The sequence below is a fragment of the Portunus trituberculatus genome, chromosome 12, assembly GCF_017591435.1.
Source record: "Portunus trituberculatus isolate SZX2019 chromosome 12, ASM1759143v1, whole genome shotgun sequence".
Classification (NCBI taxonomy): domain Eukaryota; kingdom Metazoa; phylum Arthropoda; class Malacostraca; order Decapoda; family Portunidae; genus Portunus; species Portunus trituberculatus.
Genome location: NC_059266.1, coordinates 12,253,623 through 12,278,442, shown reverse-complemented (window position 1 = coordinate 12,278,442; position 24,820 = coordinate 12,253,623). Strand labels below are relative to the sequence as shown.

The following is a 24,820-nucleotide window of genomic DNA, read 5'->3' as shown; positions in this document are numbered from 1 at the left end:
GAGATAAAGTTGCAGAGAGAAGGATAGAAGCCGTAGGAGGGCAGTTTTGAAATCAAAGCTTTATGCCAGACTCTATCAAAAGCTTTTGATATGTCTAACGCAACAGCAAAAGTTTCACCGAAATCTCTAAAAGAGGATGACCAAGACTCAGTAAGGAAAGCCAGAAGATCACCAGTAGAGCGACCTTGACGGAAGCCATACTGGCGATCAGACAGAAGATTGTGAAGTGACAGATGTTTGAGAATCTTCCTATTCAGGATAGATTCAAAAACTTTAGACAAGCAAGAGATTAAAGCTATAGGACGGTAGTTTGAGGGTTAGAACGGTCACCCTTTTTAGGAACAGGCTGAATGTAGGCGAACTTCCAGCAGGAAGGAAAGGTAGAAGTCGATAGACAAAGTTGGAAGAGTTTGGCCAGGCAAGGTGCAAGCACAGAAGCACAGTTTTTGAGAACAATAGGAGGGACCCCATCAGGTCCATAAGCCTTCCGAGGGTTTAGGCCAGCAAGGGCATGGAAAACATCATTACGAAGAATTTTGATTGTAGACATGAAATAGTCAGAGGGAGGAGGAGAGGAGGACAAGCCCAGAATCGTCCAAGGTGGAGTTGTGAGCAAAGGTTTGAGAAAAGAGTTCAGCTTTAGAGACAGAAGAGATGGCAGTGGTGCCATCAGGATGAAATAAAGGAGGAAAGATGAAGAAGTGAAGTTATTTGAGATGTTTTTGGCTAGATGCCAGAAGTCACGAGGAGAGTTTGAGTTTGAAAGATTTTGACATTTTCTATTTATGAAAGAGTGTTTGGCAAGTTGAAGAACAGACTTGGCATGATTCCGGCAGAGATATAAAGTGCATGAGATTCAGGAGATGGAAGGCTCAAGTACCTTTTGTGGGCAACCTCTATCATGTATAGCACGAGAACAGGCTGAGTTAAACCAAGGTTTAGAAGGTTTAGGTTGAGAAAAGAATGAGGAATGTACGCCTCCATGCCAGACACTAACACCTCTGTTATGCGTTCAGCACAAAGAGATGGGTCTCTGACACGGAAGCAATAATCATTCCAGGAAAATCAGCATAATACCTCCTCAGGTCCCCCAACTGGCAGAGGCAAAACGCCAGAGGCACCTTCGCTTTGGGGATCCTGGAGGATTGGAGAAATAGGACAAGATACAGAAATGAGATTGTGATCGGAGGAGCCCAACGGAGATGAAAGGGTGACAGCATAAGCAGAAGGGTTAGAGGTGAGGAAGAGATCAAGAATGTTGGGCGTGTCTCCAAGACGGTCAGGAATACGAGTAGGGTGTTGCACCAGTTGCTCTAGGTCATGGAGGATAGCAAAGTTGAAGGCTAGTTCACCAGGGTGGTCAGTGAAGGGAGAGGAAAGCCAAAGCTGGTGGTGAACATTGAAATCTCCAAGAATGGAAATCTCAGCGAAAGGGTAGAGGGACAGAATGTGCTCCACTTTAGAAGTTAAGTAGTCGAAGAATTTACTATAGTCAGAAGAGTTAGGGAGAGATAAACAGCACAGATGAATTTAGTTTGAGAGTGACTGTTAAGTCGTAGCCAGATGGTGGAAAATTCGGAAGACTCAAGAGCGTGGGCACGAGAGCAAGTTAAGTCGTTGCGTACATAGACGCAACATCCAGCTTTGGAATGAAAATGAGAATAGAGAAAGTAGGAGGGAACAGAGAAGGGCTACTGTCAGTAGCCTCAGACAGCTTTGCTTCGGTGTGGAATAGAATATGAGGTTTAGTAGAGGAGAGGTGGTGTTCCACAGATTGAAAATTAGATCTAAGACTGCGAATGTTGCAGAAGTTAATGGAGAAAAAGTTGAGGGAGGTGTCAAGGCATTTGTGGTCTTCAACAGGAGAGGTGTCCGACCTGGGGACATTTCTGGTCCCTCCCCAGAAGGGGACTCCAAGGCATTGTTCGGAGTCCCCATTTTCTTTTAAATTTTATTCTCAAGTGAAGGGTGTATGAGTGGTGAGTGCATGTAGTTTTGTGTGAAGAGGGAGAGTTGTCTTTAGAGGGCAAGCTGTGACTGCCCCCTTGAGTTGTGAGACAGAAAGGGAAACGTTCAGCGAGATCACAACTAGCATTAATGGAAGGTTCACAGCACCCCCTGAACTAGTGCTATTAGACCTCGCTGGGAGTAAATTATCGTTTCGGTAGTTGTCTACTACCTCCTCCTGAAAGAGCGGAAGAGCAAGAGTGGGGCTTAATTTTGAGAGAGCTTGTCCACCTCTGAAGGTTTGTATAAATCTACCTTTCCTTGTTAGAAGTTTTAGCTTATTTCTAAATAGTACGGTAGTTCAATAACCAATGTAATCTCTCAAACGACTTTTATTTTAATCTATCGTTCAACTTCGTCTATCAAAAGCTATCTTTTCGTCTTACTTTGGGTTTATCTACATTCAGCCTCTTCCTAAAATGTATGGTCGATATAATTCCTTCAACTACTGTTCTATTGTTTTAATTTTCTGCTTATCTAAAGTATTTTAATCTATCAACATTAAGATTCTTGAACATTTGATCGTCACTATATGGGCTTCGCTCAAGGCCACTTTATCAGTGATCTGGCTTTCCTTACTGGAACTTTGTCATCATCTTTTAGATATTTTGGTGATTTCTTTGTACTTACATTAGACATATCAAAAGCTTTTGTTAGTCTGACACAAAGTTTCGATTTCCAATTTACCATTCTGTATTTCTTCTGTAGATGGTCACTGTTCTTTTTAATGTATAAATAGTGGTGTTCCTCGGGAGTTTGGCTTATTACCCACTTTTTTCCTATTATATTCATCAGTGATCTTTTAAACTAAGCTTCTTGCCATATTAATCCCCCATGGTGATGATACCATCCTGCACATTCCCACGTAAACGTTTAGCTTTTCAGGAAGTAAACAATTAATGCATTTAATCCACAGAACATCTGATGCCGTATTGACAAAGATTCTTAAAATTCGTCTTATGCCTATGCTTCTAAGAATTTTCAAATTTTGGCATCAGTATTGATCTTAATGTTATGAGACGAACTTTAAGGTTCCAGCATGAAATAGTGTAAAACATTGCATTTCTCCATTTCATGTTAATAATGAAATCTTTTTATATATTTTTTTTATGAAATAACATAAATAAGGATCTATCATACATTTTGTAAAGATAAGAGAGCATAAATTTTGGTATATGTATAAGCAAATAATTTCTTTCCTTGCAATTTTGTTGATCTTGGCAGTTGTTCCTTCTTCATTAAAAAGTAAGAAGAAAACATTTAGAGTAAGCTAGATATGACCAGTATGTTGACAACGTTTTTGGTGCCTCGCAAACAGGCATTCAAATAATTAACCAATTTTTCCTTTCCATCTGAACCTTCTACCTTACTCATATGCATTCCCAACACACCATGCCTATCCTCGCAATCTTAGCTGGATTCATATCAGCCTCGACGACATTTTTTTTTTCTATACCATGTGGGCTTTTCACGGGAATTTATGGGCTAAAGGGGATACTTTTTAGGGTACCTCCTATCTTAAAGCCCACCCGCTAGGAAACCGTTGCCCCGAGTGAGGAAGCCCAACCTACACTCAGACCGTGGACAGGATTCGAACCCGTGCGCTTGGAGACCTCTAGGATCCCAAAGCACGCATGATTCCACTGTACCACTCCTTCGCAATCTGCTCCATTCCATGACTTTGCAGTGAGGCTACTCTTTTTCTTACTCTCTCTTTTGCTACACTTGACACCCTACCATTGAAACTTCCAAACTGCTGTTCAGCTTTTCGTTGATCTTATATACAACTATTTCAAAGTAAAATCTATAAAAACTGTATGCTTCCCCTTGAAGCCATAATTCCTTAGATAAAGAGCGATGCAAAAAAATATCATCCAACGTAGAACAACACATGTCTAAAAAGATACTATGTAAAATGATAACCTGGACATGGTTTTGTATCGATAGATTTCCTTACAGGTGTATGTAATAATAAGAATAGTAGTAGTAGTAGTAGTAGTAGTAGAGAGAGAGAGAGAGAGAGAGAGAGAGAGAGAGAGAGAGAGAGAGAGAGAGAGAGAGAGAGAGAGAGAGAGAGAGAGAGAGAGAGAGAGAGAGAGAGAGAGAGAGAGAGAGAGAGAGAGAGAGAGAGACTAAAGCCCGTGTCCTACACAGCACGATGAGAGGTGAACACCGCACGATTCAGCATGACTTCCACTTTTTTGCACAATAACCCATGGCTCACGACAGCCGCCAGACAGTCACACGACACCTGTGAGACGAGCAAACGATATTACTAAGATCACAACGAACAAAGGATGACCGTCTAATGATATACAATGTTGGTATCATTCATTTTCACAATTCCAGTATGGCACTAGCACAATGGTCGCACGACCCACACGATAAAGATAAGATGTTACTTGAAGGTACATTGATAATAGTACGATGCTTAACGACAACAGACAACCACAGGACCACAACTGAACGAATTACACGAATACCACCTGACAAACACGAGCGCGACATGAACTTTTTTTTCTCTGGAATTCATACCTGTCTACAAATTGTGAATCCACACCTGGTCGTCACAGTTCCACAGCAGCATCCATTGACGTCACAGCATCGCATCTCATTCAAAATGGCCCTTCCACACTCCCCTGCAGGATATTTCTAGCCGCATGGCCCTTCTCACATCTCCCCAGCACGACACCGATAAGTACTACACGAATGAACTTGAAATGAATAGTCTGCTGATCAATAAACTCAAGATTCAACTTTATTTAACCTACCTGCTCGACTTTGACCAACAACAAGAGAAGAAGCGGAGAAAGGAGGGAGGCCCGTAAGGAGTTTGATTTGTAGTGGATTGCGCAGAGGGAACAGTATGGCTTCTAGCACCAACTTCTACCACACCTATAAGAACATGACTTTCATTTCAACATATTAGCTGCATATTGACCACACCATGTTAAATAAAATATTGCAGCAAATTATACTTCGAAAAAGTAGATAGTACACAAATTGAAGAGAGGAACTGGAACCAGGACTACGTTTGGCCATTACACAGCACTTCATGGCTACAGGATGATCACACGGAAGCAGTCGAGGTTATCATACCACAGTCGTGGTTGTCGGGCAACGTTCGGTCTGTTCTTTGTGTGATTCGTAGCATTATTGTTTTAAATTCGTGATTGTCGTGATGAGTGACCGCGTGATCCTTCTATGGTTTATAGCCTTTAACGGGTTGTTTTTGGTCTACATTCGTGGTATCCTTGTCACTCTCTACCTATCATCGTCGGAATCGTGATGACATTATACGATAAACTGGCCACTTGTTGTGGTATTGACGTTCTTTTATCGACTTACTATCGTGTTCATCGTGTCATTGCCGTCCAAGACTCGATTTTGCAAGCATGACTGACCACGATATATCATGTTATTGTTGTGATACGTTCGTTATGTTACCGGCCCATCATCGTCCGGCTTTCAGTCTGTTATCGTGCAATCATCTCGATTTTCGTACAGTGTTTAGGAGGTGACATTTATGACGACCATGGCACAAATACAATGAATGCCACACGACAATTACAGGAACGTACACTGATAGTGGTACAGTGGAACCATGCGTGCTTTGGGGTCCGAGGGCCTCCAAGCGCACGGGTTCGAATCCTGTCCACGGTCCGAATGTAGGCTGGGCTTCCTCACTCGGGGCAACGGTTTCCTAGCGGGTGGGCTTTGAGATAGGAGGTACCGCAAAAAGTATCCCCTTAAGCCCATAAATTCCCGTGAAAAGCCCACATGGTATAAAAAAAAAAACCGCTTTATGACGCTTATTTTTCCGACGATGAATCGCATAGAAATAAGAGGTGCACTATTGTTTCAGGATGAACTGAGAATAATGGACCAATACTACGTTACGCCTTATACTGTCACGACTTCAGAATTTTTTCACACTGTTACACGATAGTTAAAATAATGATTTTTTCCTTCAAGTCATACTGATTTGTGGCGCGGTCGCCTTACATCGTATTATGTGGGACATGGCCTTAAATAGCACAAAAACAATCTCACCTGCTCCAGCCTCTGTTGCTCCTCCTTTGTCATCATGTCCAGTGAAAGGCGACCATTTGTGTCAGGCAGGTATGGGCAGCCGCCGAGGTCCCTGATCAGCAGCTCAGCCATACCCTTGTGGCCAGCCTCCAGGGCAGAGTGTAGGGCATTCCCACCTGGGGCCTGGCTAAAAACTGACCATGCTCCAGCCCTATGTAAGAAGGCAGCAGTCACGGGACAGTTGGCAGCTGCAGCCTTTATCAGGAGGTCGCTTAGTGCTGGACGGTCAGTTTCCTTTCCCCACCGCCAGGCAGTTTCCCAGGGGGTATTTCCCTCGATGGCTTTCACCAGATTGTTAATACCCTCAGCAAGATTGCGACTAACATTTTCCAGGCGTCGCTGCTCTGCAAGCAGCCGTCTGCTGTAGGCCTATGAGGGAAAAAGGGTCAGGTGGTGGTACACGAGAGAGAGAGAGAGAGAGAGAGAGAGAGAGAGAGAGAGAGAGAGAGAGAGAGAGAGAGAGAGAGAGAGAGAGAGAGAGAGAGAGAGAGAGAGAGAGAGAGAGCAACGGGGCATATAAGCAGGTGTCATTAAATGTTATAAATTTTAAAAATCCAATTGCTAACAAAACGTCATCTATATATATATATATATATATATATATATATATATATATATATATATATATATATATATATATATATATATATATATATATATATATATATATATATTTGCTGCAACCACTGTACTATGTGAACAAAACTCCTACTCTTTCTGCCCTCCCTGAGACAAATAAAAGCCAAAAGGGAAAAAATAAATTAAATTTCAATGTTATATAAAAGCAACAAAAATCTAACTTTTTCTTTTGTTGGTAATGCCCTTACATGAACCGATACCGCTATGAACACTTTGGTCATCTACTCTTCCAAACATTAACTTGGCACATGGCTTCTGTGGGGACTAGACAGTGTTGCCAGATTGTCAGAAATTTCTGGATATCTTCTGAAATTTTGACATTTTGTCAGAAATTAAGAAATTATTGTAAAATCTACAGAAAATTTGACAAATTGTCAGAAATTTGTCAGAAATTTTGGTTTGTACTCCCCAAATAAAATTTTGGCAGCCATCGGCAAAACCCGATGACATAATGACGCATGAACTAATTTATACACAGAAACCACATTCAAGGCTCTCTAGTACCTATAGAAATTGCCAGCCAACCCAACAATGTATGAGAACCTCCATGGTGCCAGCGGGCAGCGCCTGTGGTTATCCATTGCTACTGTGTTCATTGAAATGTCCATTTTGGATAGATAATCTTTCTATGTGTATAGAAGTCAATAAGATTGTACACTACCTCGTGGTATAACTACTATATAATACCTAGTAAATTACATTTACATGATCTCAGTTACTCGTACCTTAATTTACGCTTTGTTACTGTGTTAGATGAAAGAATGTGTCTTTATTTATGATGATCTTTCTATGTTGTTCCATAGCAGTCAATGTGGTGCAATTGAATTAACTACTTAATTTGAATTAATTGATTAAAACTATTGAATGAGTTGACGTGCTGTTATTGAATAATATGCTCTCTAATGATTAGATCTGTTTATGGTTTCTGTGTTATTTGAAAGACTACCTTTTTATTTGTGATATTAGGATATACATCTGTAAAATCAGGATAATACAGATGTAAATACATTCATTAATTATAGATGCAATTGTTTTCAATATCCCTGTAGAAAACATTTCATATGGTATATCTAATGAATATAAAACAATACGCACTGCATTCATTGTATTTCAACGTATTGCGTCAATATATTTATTTGACTTTATATCACGGGTGGTGGATATCAATAATTATTATCTCCCCCCCCTCTCTCTCTCTCTTTCTCTCTCTGTGTATATATATATATATATATATATATATATATATATATATATATATATATATATATATATATATATATATATATATATATATATATATATATATATATACACGTATATCGGAAAAACTTGTCAGAATTTTTTTGAAATCTGAAATTTTACCGAGACCATCTGGCAACACTGGGAGTCTGGGACTAGAAACAATGGAAACAACTCAACTGGCGGTCTGTGCGTCGGGCGTCTCTCTCACGTCTACTACTCGTTCACTATCCTCTCTCTCTCTCTGGGAGTCTCCAGAGCCAGTGCACACGTGGAGGGTTTTGACAGACAAGGGCTGGTCTCCCTGCATCAGTGAGGACAGATTCAGGTTAGATACTAGATCTAAAGATCTAAAGTTTCCTCGGGGTGTATTTAGCCACGAAGAGCACCTGCCACCTGGTGCTGTCTTACCTCAGTACGTGTCGAGCAGCAGTTCATGAGGGCGATCCTACCTATGCGCCATTATTTATAACCTCCGTGACGTCACTAATGTTTAGACATTAAATTTTAGTCTCTGCCTTTGTCATTAGTTCCCCTCAACTAATATTTCCTGCTCAAAAAGTTTAATACGTTTAATAATAATAATGAGAGTGAAGAGTATAAGGATTTCGTTGCTGCATATAGCTTAAAGATGCCCTCAAGATTTCCAAGTTTTCAAAAAAATTATCTGGGGCTTACAGCCTCCCCACAAACCCCGAGTTGGTTAGGCTCACTTTGCTCCCAGCAGCTCACCACCAACTTCAAGGGATACAGGAAGGTTAGTCCGCCTAAATTATGAACTTACATCGGCCACTGATCACAAAATGCTGCATGCGTGACATTCCAAGCTGCCACATCAACTAACGTACCCTGCCTGCCACTAACCACAGCTGTCGCCTAAAGGCTAACCTAACCATACACTGGACCACTTACTGACAGTATTTTTCTTAAAAAAGCTTCGTTCTACAGTTACTATAAATTCTAATCTAATATACTAGGTTATATGTATAGACTGGTCTATACTATAGTACTTACCACTGTTTTCTAGTATTCTAGTATTCATGTGAGAGATTTATGAGAAAATATTTCAAATTAAGCCGCTAAATTATTCTTGACAATTAGCTACTGTCAGGTGGTGGTGTTGTGGATCAGGTGGTGAGCGTGGGATCAGGCAGACGTCCACGCCTAGGTTCGAAACTACACATACCGCTTTGAAGCTTTGCCATTTGTCGAGTGGTTTATAGTTACCAACATGTTACTATGATACCCAGGTTCTGGTGATATGGTTCCTAATATGAGTACCACTATACATAAAATTGCCTGTGCCACTAATGGGCTGAAGCTGAACAGCGCTTCCCACATATACTCTTCAAGTATGCCTACAGACGCAATAGGCCATAACACAAGAAAAAAAAGTTGGCTGTTCCCAAAATCAAGCATATCACCTTCTTTACTATGGTATGGCCAGTATTCTAAAGTCTTACTAACTAATAATTACTTTTGGGGCGAACCATTTCACTAGAAACCCAACATTAAAGTGGAAATTTATCTGCGTAAGACAGGAAACACCCTCATCTTCCCCAAGTCTCTTCACTAAATAGCAATCCTCCAAAATTATACTCATCACCTTACTTAATCTACTATGGATAGTATTCTAACATTTTCTACAATATAACTAATCTTCAGACTCTAAACCCAATATTTATGCCATAATTTGTGCAATCATTACCCCAGGAGACGCACTCATCTCCACTCGCAAAGCCTGAAGAGTTATCTACCACACAAAATCACACTTATCATCTTATCTACTATACAATGGTTATTGTTTTAAGGTCTCACTGCCCTATAAATACTTTTGGAAGAAGAAAAAAACAAAAAAAAAAAAAACACGTTACTTTAGACCCAATACTAAGCTTACGCTATTAATGTAATCATTACCCAGGAGATACCCTCACCTACGCTAATGCTGCTGTTCAAAAGGCGCCTTTGCCTCGCCACGGCTTCTTCAAATAAAGGCACTTAGGGAGCAATTTTCAAAGATGACGGCGCACGTCAGAGCTTTTGAGTATGCGTCTTTTGGGAGAACACTTTTCATATGGCAAATGAGCCTCGCTGAAATTTAAGCCTAGTGCACTGTAGTGTGGCAGTGTTGGGGAACAAGCAGAGCAAGGTACTCACGATGGTGAGGGAGGCCAGCACTCTATGGGTAACGTCAGGGCTTTGCCAAGCCTCCAGCAGTAGGCTAGCGGGCAGCGGCACACCACTAGCCAGTAGCAGGTTGACGGTGAGTGGACGATCGGTAGTGACAGCCAGCTTGAGGACGGAGCGGCCACCAAAGCTCTCTGTAGCAGCACCCTTACACAGGAGACTGGACACCGCCTGCACGTCGTCCCCGTGACAGACTGTTGACAGGAGCTCCTCGTAAAGATCTTCTGGAAGTGCATTACTCTGCCAGAGAGAGAAAAGCAGCCATGGTGTTGATGGTATTGCAACAAAAAGTACATAATATAAAATGATGTAATGGCAAAATAATTTTGTTAAACTTCTCAAAGTTCCTCTCGATGGCGACAGATGCTATCTTTAGTGGCTGTAACGATGTATGTATCTTGATGGGAAGTTTTCAGAACTAGTGGTTATCACCAGGTGGCTTGCCCCCTTCTCGTACATATAAGTGCACTAAATATTCCTACACTATCAACTGTATCATTCTATAATATACACAGGCCCGTCCAAGAAAGTTATAGAGAGGAAGTTGTGGTGTGGGTTAAAAAGTTTGGAGGACAGCGACGGTGCTGCCATCTGTTAGAAGCGTCAGAAGCGAGTACTTTCATAGAAAACGTTTTCAGGAGTAACTTAAGATTTCTCCCTTATTTCGCCACCCTCTAATTTTTTCCCTGCATTCTCTCGTGGTTATGAACTTATAAAGCAAATAAAACATATTTATATATATATATATATATATATATATATATATATATATATATATATATATATATATATATATATATATATATATATATATATATATATATATATATGCGTTTTCTGCCCGCCTCCGCCTGGGCACACCATACTCCTCACTTGCACCTATTACGTCTGTCTCGTGACCCCTTCTGCCCCTGGTGTAGGACTACCCCTCATGCCATGGAACATTTCCTGCTTCAATGCGCACGCTTCCATTCTCAATATATTGCACTACGCCCCCGGCTCTCCGCCCTGGCCATCACAACACTCGACCTGCCCACCCTCTTGGACGCCTCAGGCATCCACCTCTCCTGGTAGCCTGCTGTCGTTCGCCTTACTCGTGCCTTCTTGAGGAAGACCTGCCAGCTACCACGTCTGTGATACCCACACAGGACTACCCCAGGGTTCATAAGGATCCAAAAGAGGCCATGAAGATCTATGGATTCTTATGAGCTCTGGTATAGTCCTGTGTGGGTATCACAGGCGTGGTAGCTGGATGGTCTTTCTCAAGAAGGCACAAGTAAGGCGAAGGACAGCAAGTTGGCAGGAGCAGTGGACGCCGGAGGCCGCCAGGAGGGTTGGCAGGTGGAGTGTTGTAATGGCCAGGGCGGAGAACCAGGATAGTGCAGCGTGTTGAGAGTGGAAGCGTGGGCACTGAAGTAGGAAATGTTCCATGGCCTCAGGGGTAGTCCTACACCAAGGGCAGAAGTGGTCATGAGACAGACGTAGTCGGTGCAAATGAGCATTGAGCGTGCTGTGGCCCAGGCGGAGGAGGGCGATAGCTAATGTGCCTTGCGCTTCTTCCCGCGACTGACTGACTGTTGGAATCTTGTAACGGTGCTCATCCTCCCCTGCTGATGGACTCCCCCCCATCCCTCACCCCCTTACTACCTGCGACCCGCGCGCCATCTGTTAGAAGCTCAGCTCCCTAATCAATTCCTCCACCCCGTTCATTCAACGCGTATATCCTTATACTATAGAATCCTTGGACCCGGCCCTAACCAATTTGGCTCCCTAGGCAAGATTTTAGGTAGCATCGCAGTAAATTCCACTGCTGATGTACATACTCACGAGAAACTGAAAAGCTTTCTCTTGAACTTTCTGTTGCATAAAGAAAGTAATTGCCCAATCAAAATCCCTAGAACAAATAAGAAAAAATGCAAAAAAGATATGAAATGAATATATTAAATGCAATATAAATAGGTTACATAAAGTATAAGATTTGAATATCCACAAGTAAAAGGTGGAAACAAGTGACAAAATAAATCATAGTTAGATACAATACAAATAAGGCACTGCACAAAAGAAGATATTAAGGAAACCAATATTGACAAAAAAATTACAAGGATCTAATAGTCCAGGCAAAATAAGGTTCGACTTGAAACAAATTGCAACAGAATTGTTTTCACCACAGGGCATGCCCATGAGGTGTCTAGAACATCATACTAAAAGTCCTAAGAAATCCACGTTTAGGAAATATGTCTAATTTGTATAAATCCAAGATGACCACCAATTTTCGATAATTTGCCATATCACCGCATTTAGATGTCATAATTGAGTGATTTAAAGTGCTAAAATGGGGTTTTCGAACACAAAGATTCACGTGGAATAGATTACATTTTTATTGGATAAAGAATTTATAGCCAAAAATCCAATATGGGCAAAAAATATTGAAAAATGTTCACATGCATGGTATCCCAAATATAAGCAAACTAAGCATAAAATGTGACTGTTAACATAACATAACATAACATAACATAAATAATAGGATAACAAAGGGCCACCAGGGCCCATCTAGGTTATCCTGTACCAGTCGCACAGCGACCTCGTCATCAGTACTTAAAGATACACTTACAAGTACACAATACATTATATACTAATTCTAAATATTTGGCCCATTAACAGGGCTAAGTCCTGCAGCGAAATCCTCTACAATTTGTGGTCCCCATACATGGGGATCATGTCCTATTTAACTATAGTAAATTTCTTATAAAAACTATCATGCAGTGCTATACATAATTATAAATCTAATAAATTTAAGTGCTTATCTAATCTGTTTTTAAACATTGTCAAACTAGTGCTATTTACAACCGTCTCTGGCAATGCATTCCAGAAGTCTACCACTCTATGACTAAAGAAATATTTTCTTATATCTAACCTGCAGCCTTGCTTTCTAATCTTCCTGCCATGATTTCTAGTCCTATTTCCTCCTCTAAGGTAAAGAAAGATCTCACATCTATGTAGTTTGTATCTGAGAACATTTTAAATAACTCTATCATATCCCTCTTATACATCTCCTCTCAAATGAAAACATGTTTAATTCCTTTAATCTATCTCTATACTCCAGGCGCTTTAATGCTGGTATCATCCTAGTTGCTCTTCTCTGAACTGCTTCTAACATGTTGATATCCTGCCTATAGTGGGGTGACCAGGCCTGTATGCAATACTCTAAATGGGGCCTAACATAGGAATTATATAAGCTACGCACCACTTCCTTACTTTTATAACTAACATTTCTATTTATAAAACCCAGGATCCTATTTGCCCTATTTCTTGCTTCTAAACATTGCTTTGAAAATTTCATAGTCCTGTCTATCACTACTCCTAAATCCTTTCCTTCCTCTACTGCCTCTAGCCAACATCCCTCCATCTCATAGTTAAAGTTTGTGTTGTCTTTACCTAAATGCATAACCTGACACTTTTAGAATTAAACTCCATCTGCCACCTGTCTGCCCATGCTATCAGCCTGTCCAGGTCTCGTTGTATTCTGTAATTGTCCTTTTCACCCTGTACTGCACATGCTATCTTAGTATCATCTGCAAACTTTGATACTTTGCTACTAATTCCTATATCTAAATCGTTAATGTACACCAAGAAAAGAAGAGGTCCTAGCACTGATCCTTGGGGTACCCCACTAACCACTTCCTTCCACTCAGACATTGCCCCATTTAATACTACTCTCTGTTTCCTATCAGAAAGCCATTCACTAATCCAATCAACTAACCTACCCCTATCCCATGTAGTCTCAATTTGTACACTAGCCTCCTATGCGGTACCTTATCAAACGCCTTGCTAAAATCTAGATATATAACATCTATGCTATTTCCATCATCTAACTCCTTGGTAATATATTCTAAGATATCGAGCAAATTTGTAAGACAGGACCTCCCTGATCTAAAGCCATGTTGGGTATCTCTAATTAATCTATTCTCATTTAAATGCTCCCAAATACTACCCTTAATGATTTTCTCTAGTATCTTACATACTATACTAGTTAAACTGATCGGTCTATAATTATTCGCATCATCCTTCCTACCTTTTTAAATATTGGAGTAACATTAGCTAACTTCCAGTCCTGAGGTATCTCAGCAAACCTAAGTGATCTTTCAAAGATTAACTTAAGTGCTTCAGAAATACTGTCTACACCCTCCCTAAGTACTCTGGCATGTAGCTCATCAGGACCACTAGCTTTCCTATCGTCTAGTTCAAGAATAAATTTCCTAATAATTCCCGGTTTTATATCAATATTTTCTAAAGCTCTTAAACTACTCGTCGCACTGTTTGTAACAGGATTTCCTATTCTTTCCTAGTAAATACTGAAGAAAATTGTTCATTCAGTAATTCTACTATGTCTTCATTTTGATCCACTAATACACCATCTTTTCTGAGTGGTCCAATCCTATCCTTATTTCTTTCTGTTATGCTTCCTCATGTGACTAACTCTTGACTAACTGTATTTTTGTTTCTATTCCAGGGTAATTAATCTGAGATTCAGCAAACATTGACAATGGAGAAGTGTCACATCTGTAATGAATCAATCTCTGACGGAAAGGCGACAGTTGTTCTTTGAACAAAAGGCAGCGATGGTGTGAATCGTGCAAGTAGTCAACGTGGTAGCGATTTGGTAGTGAATCCAGGAGAGAAACTACATGTTGAGTGTCGCCGCAACTATTGCAAAGCAGATAACATTGCACGTGACGTAGCAAGGCAGCAAAAACCACCAAAACCCCGCTGTTAGCTCCGGAACACTGCTTGTTTTGTGGACAGTCAGCTAAAACTGGTAGGAAGCAAAGAGAACTGGGTGGTTTCCCAGTTAGGACAGAAGACTTTCAGAAGAGTATCCTTCCGGTTTGTCATTCTAGAAATGACGAATGGTCTGCAACAGTATTAGGTAGAATAGCATCGGTGAATGACCTATACACAGCGGATGCAATATATCACCAACAGTGCAGTAGCAACTTAAGGACAGGGAAAAACATTCCTACTAAGCTCTCTTTAGACACCAGTAGTACTGGAGAAAAATCAAAGAGGCTCAAACTCGGAAGGCCTGAGATAGACGAGAGAACGTCAGCGTTCCTGGAAGAGGCTCTGTTCTTAGAAGAAAATTACGAGGAGCAAACCACCATACATGACCTTGTTCTCAAAATATCAGTTTCTTCAAAACACAGAGTATGAACCTTACAGTGCTAAATACATGAAAACTAAAATAAAGGAGCACTTTGGTGAGAGGGTTATAATGACTGTGCTGAGCACCAAAGAATGTGTGGTCACACAGCGAAATTCAGCAAGCTCAATCCTCTATGCATTCCACAAGCAACAGAAAGCTGAAAATATTGAAGATGACAAGTTGAATATTATTGAAGCTACTGCAAAACTTATTGCCAGTGATGTAAAGTCCATGGAAACCCCAAAGGATTTCTATCCAGACACGGGAGACATTGCTGATTCTGCTAACTACATTGCAAACTCATTGCAACTACTGCTTAGGACTATGTTTGCTGGTAAAAATGTTGGTGTAAAACTTGCTTCGAGTTGGGCAGGCCATAATGCAAGCCATACGACCAAGGGCAATAATAGCCCCTCTTCAGCTTGGCCTAAGTATCCAGATGCACCACCATTTTGCGTCACGTTTCTTAGTGGACACGCTTCACGGGCATGGGTTTTCATCTTCCTATGCTGAGGTCATGAAATATGAACGGAATGCAGCTGTTGTACAAGGTACTGAGATCCCTGGGTATTCCGAAGAGCACCACATAGAATATATTGCCGATAATGTGGACCATAATGTGGCATAGTGATAGTGATATGATAGTGCGTGTCAAATTTATGTCAGATATGTGACAGAAATATGGAGCTGCTGTCATTGTTTTTGATGGCTACAAAGATGAACCCACTATTAAAGATGTCACACAACAAAGAAGAACAGGAACCTGCTCTAGTTTGACCGTAAACTTTGCTGGTGATATGATCATCCAATCCAAGAAGGAGGACTTCCTGAACAACAAGACAAACAAACAGCGCTTCAAACATTTTCTCAGCGACAAACTAGAAAGGGCTGGATGCAGCACAGAACACGCCAAGCATGATGCTGATGTCCTCATTGTTCAAACAGCCCTTGCCTCTGCCAGAACAAGAGATACGGTTCTCATCGGTGACGACACAGATTTGTTGGTCCTCCTGTTGTATCACGCTGATATGACCCCAAACGAACTGTTTCTGGTATCATAGTCAAAGCAAGCCACCAAATCGAGAAGGGTATGGTGCATAAAGCAGTCGAAAGAGTTTTTGGGTCCTCAGATTTGCGACCATCTGCTCTTTGTCCATGCTATTCTTGGCTGCGATACCACTGGTCGCCTGTTTGGATTGGGAAAAGGTTTGGCAGTGAAGAAGGTGAAGACTGATTCCTTGTTTCGTGAGCAATCAGAGATGTTCCACAAATCAGAGCAAACACCGGAGGACATAACTGGTGCAGGAGAGAAAGCTCTGGTATCACTGTACGGTGGTACCAAAGAGGAAGGACTGGACAGCTTAAGATACAAACGGTTCTGTGACAAGATTTCCAAGAACACACCTTCCATGGAACCACAAACTCTACTCCCAACATCAGCAGCTGCAAGATTCCATAGCCTCCGTGTCTATTACCAGGTAATGGAGTGGAAAGGAACATGTGTCAACATGATGTCACAAAATTGGGGATGGCACATTGTGGACAGAAGGTGCATGCCTATACAGACAGATCAGCCCGCAGCACCACTGGAGATACTGGATGTCATCTGTTGTAGCTGCAAGAAAAACTGCAAAACAAGGAGATGCACATGCCAAAAATATGGTCTCCATTGCACTGCCGTGTGTAGAGAATGTCGTGGTACAAGCTGTTCTAACTCACAGGTGCCAGATTTATCAGATGATGTAGACGACGACGCTTAAGCCGGATACCACAAAGTGGCACAACTGGAATTGACACTTTTGAAATTAATGTTGATGATCTGTTGTTGAAACATAGACTTACTATTGTTCATGAGTATGATAATAAACTTATCTATGGCTACAATTGTGTTTTCCTACACTTCAGTAGGCCATAGGTTAAAAAAATGCACAGAAAATTATGAAATGTTGAGCAAATACATTTTAAAAATAGACATTCTTTCCAGCATATTGGATTTTTTGGCTACAAATTCTTTATCCAGTAAAAATGTAACCTATTCCACGTGAATCCTTGTGTTCAAAAACCCCATTTTAGCATTTTAAATCACTCAATTATGACATCTAAATGCGGTGATATGGCAAATTATCGAAAATTGACGGCCATCTTGGATTTATGGAAATTAGACATATTTCCTCAACGTGGATTTCTTAGGACTTTTAGTATGATGTTCTAGACACCTCATGGGCATGCCCTGTGGTGAAAACAATTCTGTTGCAATTTGTTCCAAGTTGGGCCCTAAAATGTGCTATATTGCCTGGACTATAAATAAAAAGGGGATCTTTCAAAGACCTCTTGCGGTGCTTTTTGGTATTGCAATAACTTAAATGACTTAGAAACTACACCACCACTTCCTCAACCTCATATCACCTGCTACAGCTTTACTCTCCTTGTTTTTCTTGCAGCAAAGTCATCTACAACATCATCATATGACAACTGATTTGAGACCCCATGGTTTATGCTTACGATGCCAAGTCCACTGAGACGTTCTTGCATCATAGTAGATCTCAAGTAAGTTTTGAATTTTAATCAGTTTTAGGTTAGAAAAGCTTCTTTCAGTAGCTGCCACTGTAACAGGAAGAGTGTCAGAGATTCTCAAAGCAACTCACATATTAAAGTAAATTTCTGCCAGCTTCTTCTCATGCAGGACGGTCAAGAGTTCCATGTTTGTCACATTCTTTGATGGCAATGGTGGAAAATTATGCATTTCCTTTTCAATTTCTGTGTCATCAACGTCCGGCTGGTTATCATGGGTAAGACCAGTACTTAGGGTTTAACACTGCTCCAGCAGATCTTCTTCCAACTTGGGGAAATTAAGGAGTACATCAAACTTGTTATTCACCTCGCCAAGATTCTGAAATCTCTCAACAAGTGAAGGCAGTATCCACAACCACATTATAAAATGTGATTTCTATTTTTCGCAGTTCATCTTGTATGGGGTCACCTGGAGACTCATTGTCAAAAATGTCTTTTTTTGGTTCTCAACTGCTTTTTTTTTTTTTTTTATATATATAGGGAAGAGGGCCAGCCAAGGGCAAAAAAAAAAAAAGAAAATTAAAAAAGAGGCCCACTTGAGTGTTGGCTCTGTAAAAAGTGTAAAAGCGTCAGCCAAAGTGTAAAAGCGTCAGCCAAAGTTGGGGAGCAAATGCCTCGATACCTCCCTCTTAAAAGAAGACAAGTCGTAGGAATTCGGAAATACAGATGCAAGGAGGGAGTTCCAGAGTTTACCAGTGAAAGGGATGAATGACTGAGAGTACTGGATAACTCGCGTTAGAGAGTTGGACAGAATAGGGATGAGAGGAAGAAGAAAGCCTTGTGCAGCGAGGCAGCAGGAAGAGGGGAGGCATACAGTTAGCAAGATCAGTAGAACAGTTAGCATGAAAATAGCGATAAAAGATAGAAAGAGATGCAACATTCTGGTGGTGAGAAAGAGGCTGAAGACAGTTAGTCAGAGGAGGGGAGTTGATGAGACGAAAAGTTTTTGATTCCACCCTATCTAGTAAAACTGTGAAACTGGAACCCCCAAAACATGCGAAGAGTACTCCATACAGAGACGGATAAGGCCCTTATACAGAGCAAGCAGTTGGAGGGGTGAGAAAAACTGGCGGAGACGCCTCAGAATACCCAACTTCATAGAAGCTGTTTTAACAAGAGATGAGATGTAAAGTTACCAGTTAAGATTATGAGCAAAAGACCGACCGAGGATATTCATTGTGGAAGAGGGAGACAGTTGTGTCATTGAAGAAGAGGGGATAGTTGTCTGGAAGGTTGTGTCGAGTTGACAGATGGAGGAATTGAGTCTGAAAGGACGTGGAAAGATGTAGGGTGGTATCATCAGCATAGGAGTGGATAGGGTAAGAAGTTTGGTTAAGAAGGTCATTAATGAATAATAGAAAGAGAGTGGATAACAGGACAGAACCCTGAGGAACACCATTATTAATAGATTTAGGAGAAGAACAGTGGCCGTCTACCACAGCAGTGGTTGGAAAGGAAACTTGAGATAAAGTTGCAGAGAGAAGGATAGATGCCGTAGGTGGGCAGTTTTGAAATCAAAGCTTTGTGTCAGACTCTATCAAAAGCTTTTGATATGTCTAATGCGACAGTAAAAGTTTCACCGAAATCTCTAAAAGAGGATGACCAAGACTCAGTAAGGAAACCCAGATCATTAGTAGAGCGACCTTGACGAAATTGTGAAGTGACATGTTTGAGAATCTTCCTACTCAGGACAGATTAAAAAACTTTAGACAAGCAAGAGACAGTAGATATGGATTTGACACGAAAATCGCCGCGCTGCAGTAACTTACCCAAAGCCGGAGAACGGACCTTAAATTTCAAACCTCGAAATCTCAGCTCCTAGCCAACTTGAATCTATGAAAATCACTGTGAAGCAAGCTAACTGTGTTTAATTCAATGCCTGAAAGCGATATCTAAATCCATACAACTGTGTCATTGTACCGTTCTGTTATACGAGTCAAACACGAGAATTTATATTGTACTAGGTGGATGTTTAAATACAACTTTAAGCTTACAGCTGTATTTCTAAAACAAATGCAAATTTTGCATCACTTATAAATTACTTTACATGATTTTGGCTGTCCACTTGCTCATCTCTTCTTCACACCTGTGAGTTTATGCCTCTTGTCATCACTCTGTGACCGTGTGTTACCTCCTGTGGCGACACCAGGTTTGCGCTTGGCGTGGACATCACTGTTGGTGTCTTACTATCCCACCCCTTATATATGTCACAGATGTTGCACAAGCGTACTCTATATAATTTCATTAATAAAAATGCAACTTTTTTTTATTTTTTTTAGGAAGACTATTTACAAAGCGCACAGGCGGGCTTTATTTTTTTTTACATCATTAACGCGAAGAAATATCAGTCACTACCTAGGCATTGTATCCTACCATTCTAGTCACTATTAATTATTCATCGGTTTGTTGCAGTCACGTTAGTAATCAGGTGAGTTTAACACTTAACAGCACTTCACAGTACTTTTCCACGTCACAGTGATGTCAATAACATGTCACTGTTCTTCACCAGTGTCACTATCTTTTCTCAAACTGACTATCTATATGGCACCAGATGTCAAAACTGCAGTCACTGCCACCAGTTGCACGCGTCTCGGATTACGTCCCAGTTACAGCCTCTCACTCTGCCATTTTGTGTGACCTCTCATTATATTTCACTGTAGTGTTTCACATTATAAGCCTCAAGTCACCACTAGCAGTTCTTCTCCACTGTACCACTGACTTAACTTCGCATACAACATTCAGCGTCACCCTACACGTCACGGTTGGATACACCACTCACAATGTTAAATCTGTGAGCATTACACCACTCACAATGTTCACTCTTTATTCACCTCACTGTACTTCATTACTCACTGCACAGTGACATCACTAGCGACTGCATCACACACGTGCATAATAACATTTTCATGTGAGCCTTTACACAAGCTCTTCACACTTTCACTGTAAATCCAATGTTGGACAAAACTCTTTCAACAGCATTCACATTTCACTGTTTCGTTGTCTCCACAGATATGTCAAAATGCCTGAACATTCACGTAACAATTATAACCCCTCACTCTTGGCTGCAGCGATATCCCTAGCACGACTGACTTGAACCGAGTGACTTGAGTGACTGTCACTGTCCGTTGGCTAAACCGTTGGCCATCTCGCTGCTCGCCTGAGATTTTAAAATGACTAATTCGCAGTAGACATGGGTGTATACAACTTGTCACAAATATATACATAATAATAATAATAATAATAATAATAATAATAATAATAATAATAATAATAATAATAATAATAATAATGATAATAATAATGTTTCCTCCAGGTAGAGGTCAGCCAAACCCTTAATCTGGTGCACCTCACAGCCTCCACAAATGCACACGCCTTCCCACTGCTGCGGTATTTAGTAATGATTAGCATTTCCTTAAAAAATACACCTTATACTGTATAAACCTTAACAAAATTATAACTTTAACAGTCAGCTGCCGCATACTACCAGTTGACCGCTTTGGGTACGTTACTGCAGTGGCGGCGCGGCTCCGCAGTCCCGTGTCAAATCCGTATCTACTGTTATCTGTGCAAGAGATTAAAGCTACAGGACGATAGTTTGAGGGGTTAGAACTGTCACCCTTTTTAGGAACAGGCTGAATGTAGGCGAACTTCCAGCAGGAAGGAAAGGTAGAAGTCGATAGACAAAGTTGGAAGAGTTTGGCCAGGCAAGGTGTAAGCACGGAAGCACAGTTTTTGAGAACAATAGGAGGTACGCCATCAGGATCATAAGCCTTCCGAGGGTTTAGGCCAGCGAGGGCATGGAAAACATCATTGCGAAGAATTTTAATTGTAGACATGAAATGGTCAGAGGGAGGAGGAGAGGGAGGGACAAGTCCAGAATCGTCTAAGATGGAGTTGTGAGCAAAGGTTTGAGAGAAGAGTTCAGCTTCAGAGACAGAAGAGATGGCATTGTTACCATCGGGGTGAAATAAAGGAGGGAAAGATGAAGAAGTGACGTTATTTGATATGATTTTGGCTAGATGCCAGGAGTCTCGAGGGGAGTTGGAGTTTGAAAAATTTTGACATTTTCTGCTTATGAAGGAGTGTTTGGCAAGTTGAAGTACAGACTTGGCATGATTTTTTGCAGAGATATAAAGTGCGTGAGATTCAGGAGATGGAAGACTCAAGTACCTTTTGTGGGTAACCTCTCTATCATGTATAGCACGAGAACAGGCTGAGTTAAACCAAAGTTTAGAATGTTTAGGTTGAGATAAAGAATGAGGAAAGTACGCCTCCATGCCAGACACTATCACCTTTGTTATACGTTCAGCACAAAGAGATGGGTCTCTGACACAGAAGCAGTAATCATTCCTGGGAAAATCAGCATAATACCTCTTCAGGTCCCCCCAGGTGGCAGATGTTACGGCCCGCCCGTAACATACATTACTACCATCACCTCCTCCGCTTGTTACCTCGATCGCCACCTCTCCGCCTCCCCTTCCACGTCACCGTTTCATGAACCCTTCCACGTCACCGTTTCATGAAGCCCCGCTACTGTCCCGAAGTTGGATTCACGCGGCCCCTTTCGACTCAACCGAAAGTGTTGAGCCAGCTCTTGGCTTTCTGGATTGGAAGTTGAGATCCAAGCCTCAACCAGTGAACACACCGCCTCTTGGGTCTACCGTGGGATCAACCATCACCCAGCATTTCACCACTGCGACACCGCATAAGTATCACTTCCCCTCGTCCGTGTTTTCCACATTGCCTCTATATAGGATTAGGATTATTGTTAGGTATTAAGTTGGGTTCTTTATTGTCGTATTTATTACTGTGTTATATGTATATGTGTATGTCATTTTCCTGTGTTTCATGTTATATATCTGTGTTTCATGTTTCTTGTTATATATGTGTCAATTTCATTATGGGTTATTAAAATAGCTTTTTAAAGTGACCCCCTTTTGCATTTCCTCACCAGTTGAACCTGCAGTGTTTTTTTTATTGTTATTGTTCACCGGCTCTCCGATGCCAATCTTACCAGTTTAACCGGTGAACGTAACACAGAGGCAAAACGCCAGAGGCACCTTCGCTTTAGGGGATCCTGTGGAGGGGTTGGAGAATTGTGATTGGAGGAGCCCAACGGAGATGAAAGGGTGACAGCATAAGCAGAAGGATTAGAGGTGAGGAAGAGATCAAGAATGTTGGGCGTGTCTCCAAGACGGTCAGGAATACGAGTAGGGTGTTGCACCAGTTGCTCTAGGCCATGGAGGATAGCAAAGTTGAAGGCTAGTTCACTAGGATGGTCAGTGAAGGGAGAGGAAAGCCAAAGCTGGTGGTGAACATTGAAATCTCCAAGAATGGAAATCTAAGTGAGAGGGTAGAGGGACAAAATGTGCTCCACTTTGGAAGTTAAGTAGTTGGAGAATTTACTATAGTCAGAAGAGTTACGGGGGAGATAAACAGCACAGATGAGTTTAGTTTGAGAGAGAACAGTGTTAAGTCGACGCCAGATGATGGAAAACTCAGAAGATTCAAGAGCGTGGGCACGAGAGCAAGTTAAGTCGTTGCGTACATAGATGCAACATTCAGATTTGGAATGAAAATGAGAATAGAGAAAGTAGGAGGGAACAGAGAAGGGGCTACTGTCAGTTGCCTCAGACAGCTGTGTTTCTGTAAGGATAAGATGAGATTTAGTAGAGGAGAGGTGGTGTTCTACAGATTGGAAATTAGATCTAAGACCGCGAATGTTGCAGAAGTTAATGGAGAAAAAGTTGAGGGAGGTGTCAAGGCATTTGGTGTCGTTATCAAGAGAGGCGTCCGACCTGAGGATATTTTTGGTCCCCTCCCCAGAAGGGGACTCTGAGGCGTTATTATTTTGAGTTCCCATTTTCTTTCAAACTTTGATTTTCAAGTGAATGGTGTATGTGTGGTAAGTGCATGTAGTTTTGTGTGAAGAAGGAGAGTTGTCTTCAGAGGGTAGGCTGTGACTGCCCCCTTGAGTTGTGAGACACAAAGTGAAACGTTCAGCGAGATCACGACTAGCTTTAATGGAAGATTCACAGCACCCCCTGAACTAGTGCTATTAGATCTCACAGGGAGTAAGTTAATGTTTCGGTAGGTGTCTGCTACCTCCTCCTGGAAGTTTGAGTTCAGCATCCATATTCTTCTTATTACACATCTTCTTTGCCGTTGTCTGTGCATCAGAAAATCCCGTTCCCGTGTTTCTGTTACTGGTGAGGGAATCTCTGGTTTTCTTCAGCAGGTCGACAGTCACAACAAGCTCCATGGAGGGTGACTGTATCAGTTTACTGACATACAGGATCTTGCTGAGAATGTCATACCATGGCTGTACAAATGCAGAAGCGATAGGATACAATATCCTCAGCCAAAGACTGCGCTTCAACTCTCACCAGAGGGTCTGCAGTTGTTTCCTTCACCTCCAGAAGAGCCTCTCTGAATTGCTAAGCCTGACACCTTACTACCTCAAGGCTTTTTATCCTGCTTTCCCATCTTGTCTGAATCCATGATTTCTGAGTGATTCTGACATATTTCAGGAGGAAATCCCAACCAGTTTTAAGAATAGTGGAAGTTACTTTATTTTTCCGCCATTTGTGGCGCCCACTGGATGGACGATTTGGTTCGGTTTGGTTTTTAAGGTTAGGCGCCGCAACAACTTAGGTCATATGGCACCTCAACAATTTATTAATTAAAACTATATAGTTTATAAAAACTAACTAAAAACAATTAAAAACAATTAAATTAAAAGTCACTAAAAATACTATAAAACTAAATAAAACATTAAAATGCATATAACAATATAAAATTCACAAATTGGGGAGGAGACCAGCCTCTCCCAAGTACCCGTAAACATCATGGCCTGGGTTCAGACATGCTGGTCCAAGGACC

The 24,820-nt window shown here is 41.2% G+C and overlaps 1 protein-coding gene across 6 annotated transcripts in view; it reads right to left on the bottom strand.

The window, feature by feature from the left end:
• The window catches only part of LOC123502745 (serine/threonine-protein phosphatase 6 regulatory ankyrin repeat subunit C-like), a 71,371-nt gene that overhangs the window by 8,604 nt on the left and 37,947 nt on the right, over window positions 1-24,820 (bottom strand). For all 6 annotated transcript variants that reach the window (XM_045251983.1, XM_045251982.1, XM_045251984.1 and 3 more), the window contains 2 exons: window positions 10,135-10,404; window positions 6,061-6,468 (listed from right to left, as the gene is read on the bottom strand). In XM_045251983.1, the coding sequence (XP_045107918.1) occupies window positions 6,061-6,468; window positions 10,135-10,404 (678 nt within the window). The remainder of the gene's footprint in view (window positions 1-6,060; window positions 6,469-10,134; window positions 10,405-24,820) is intronic.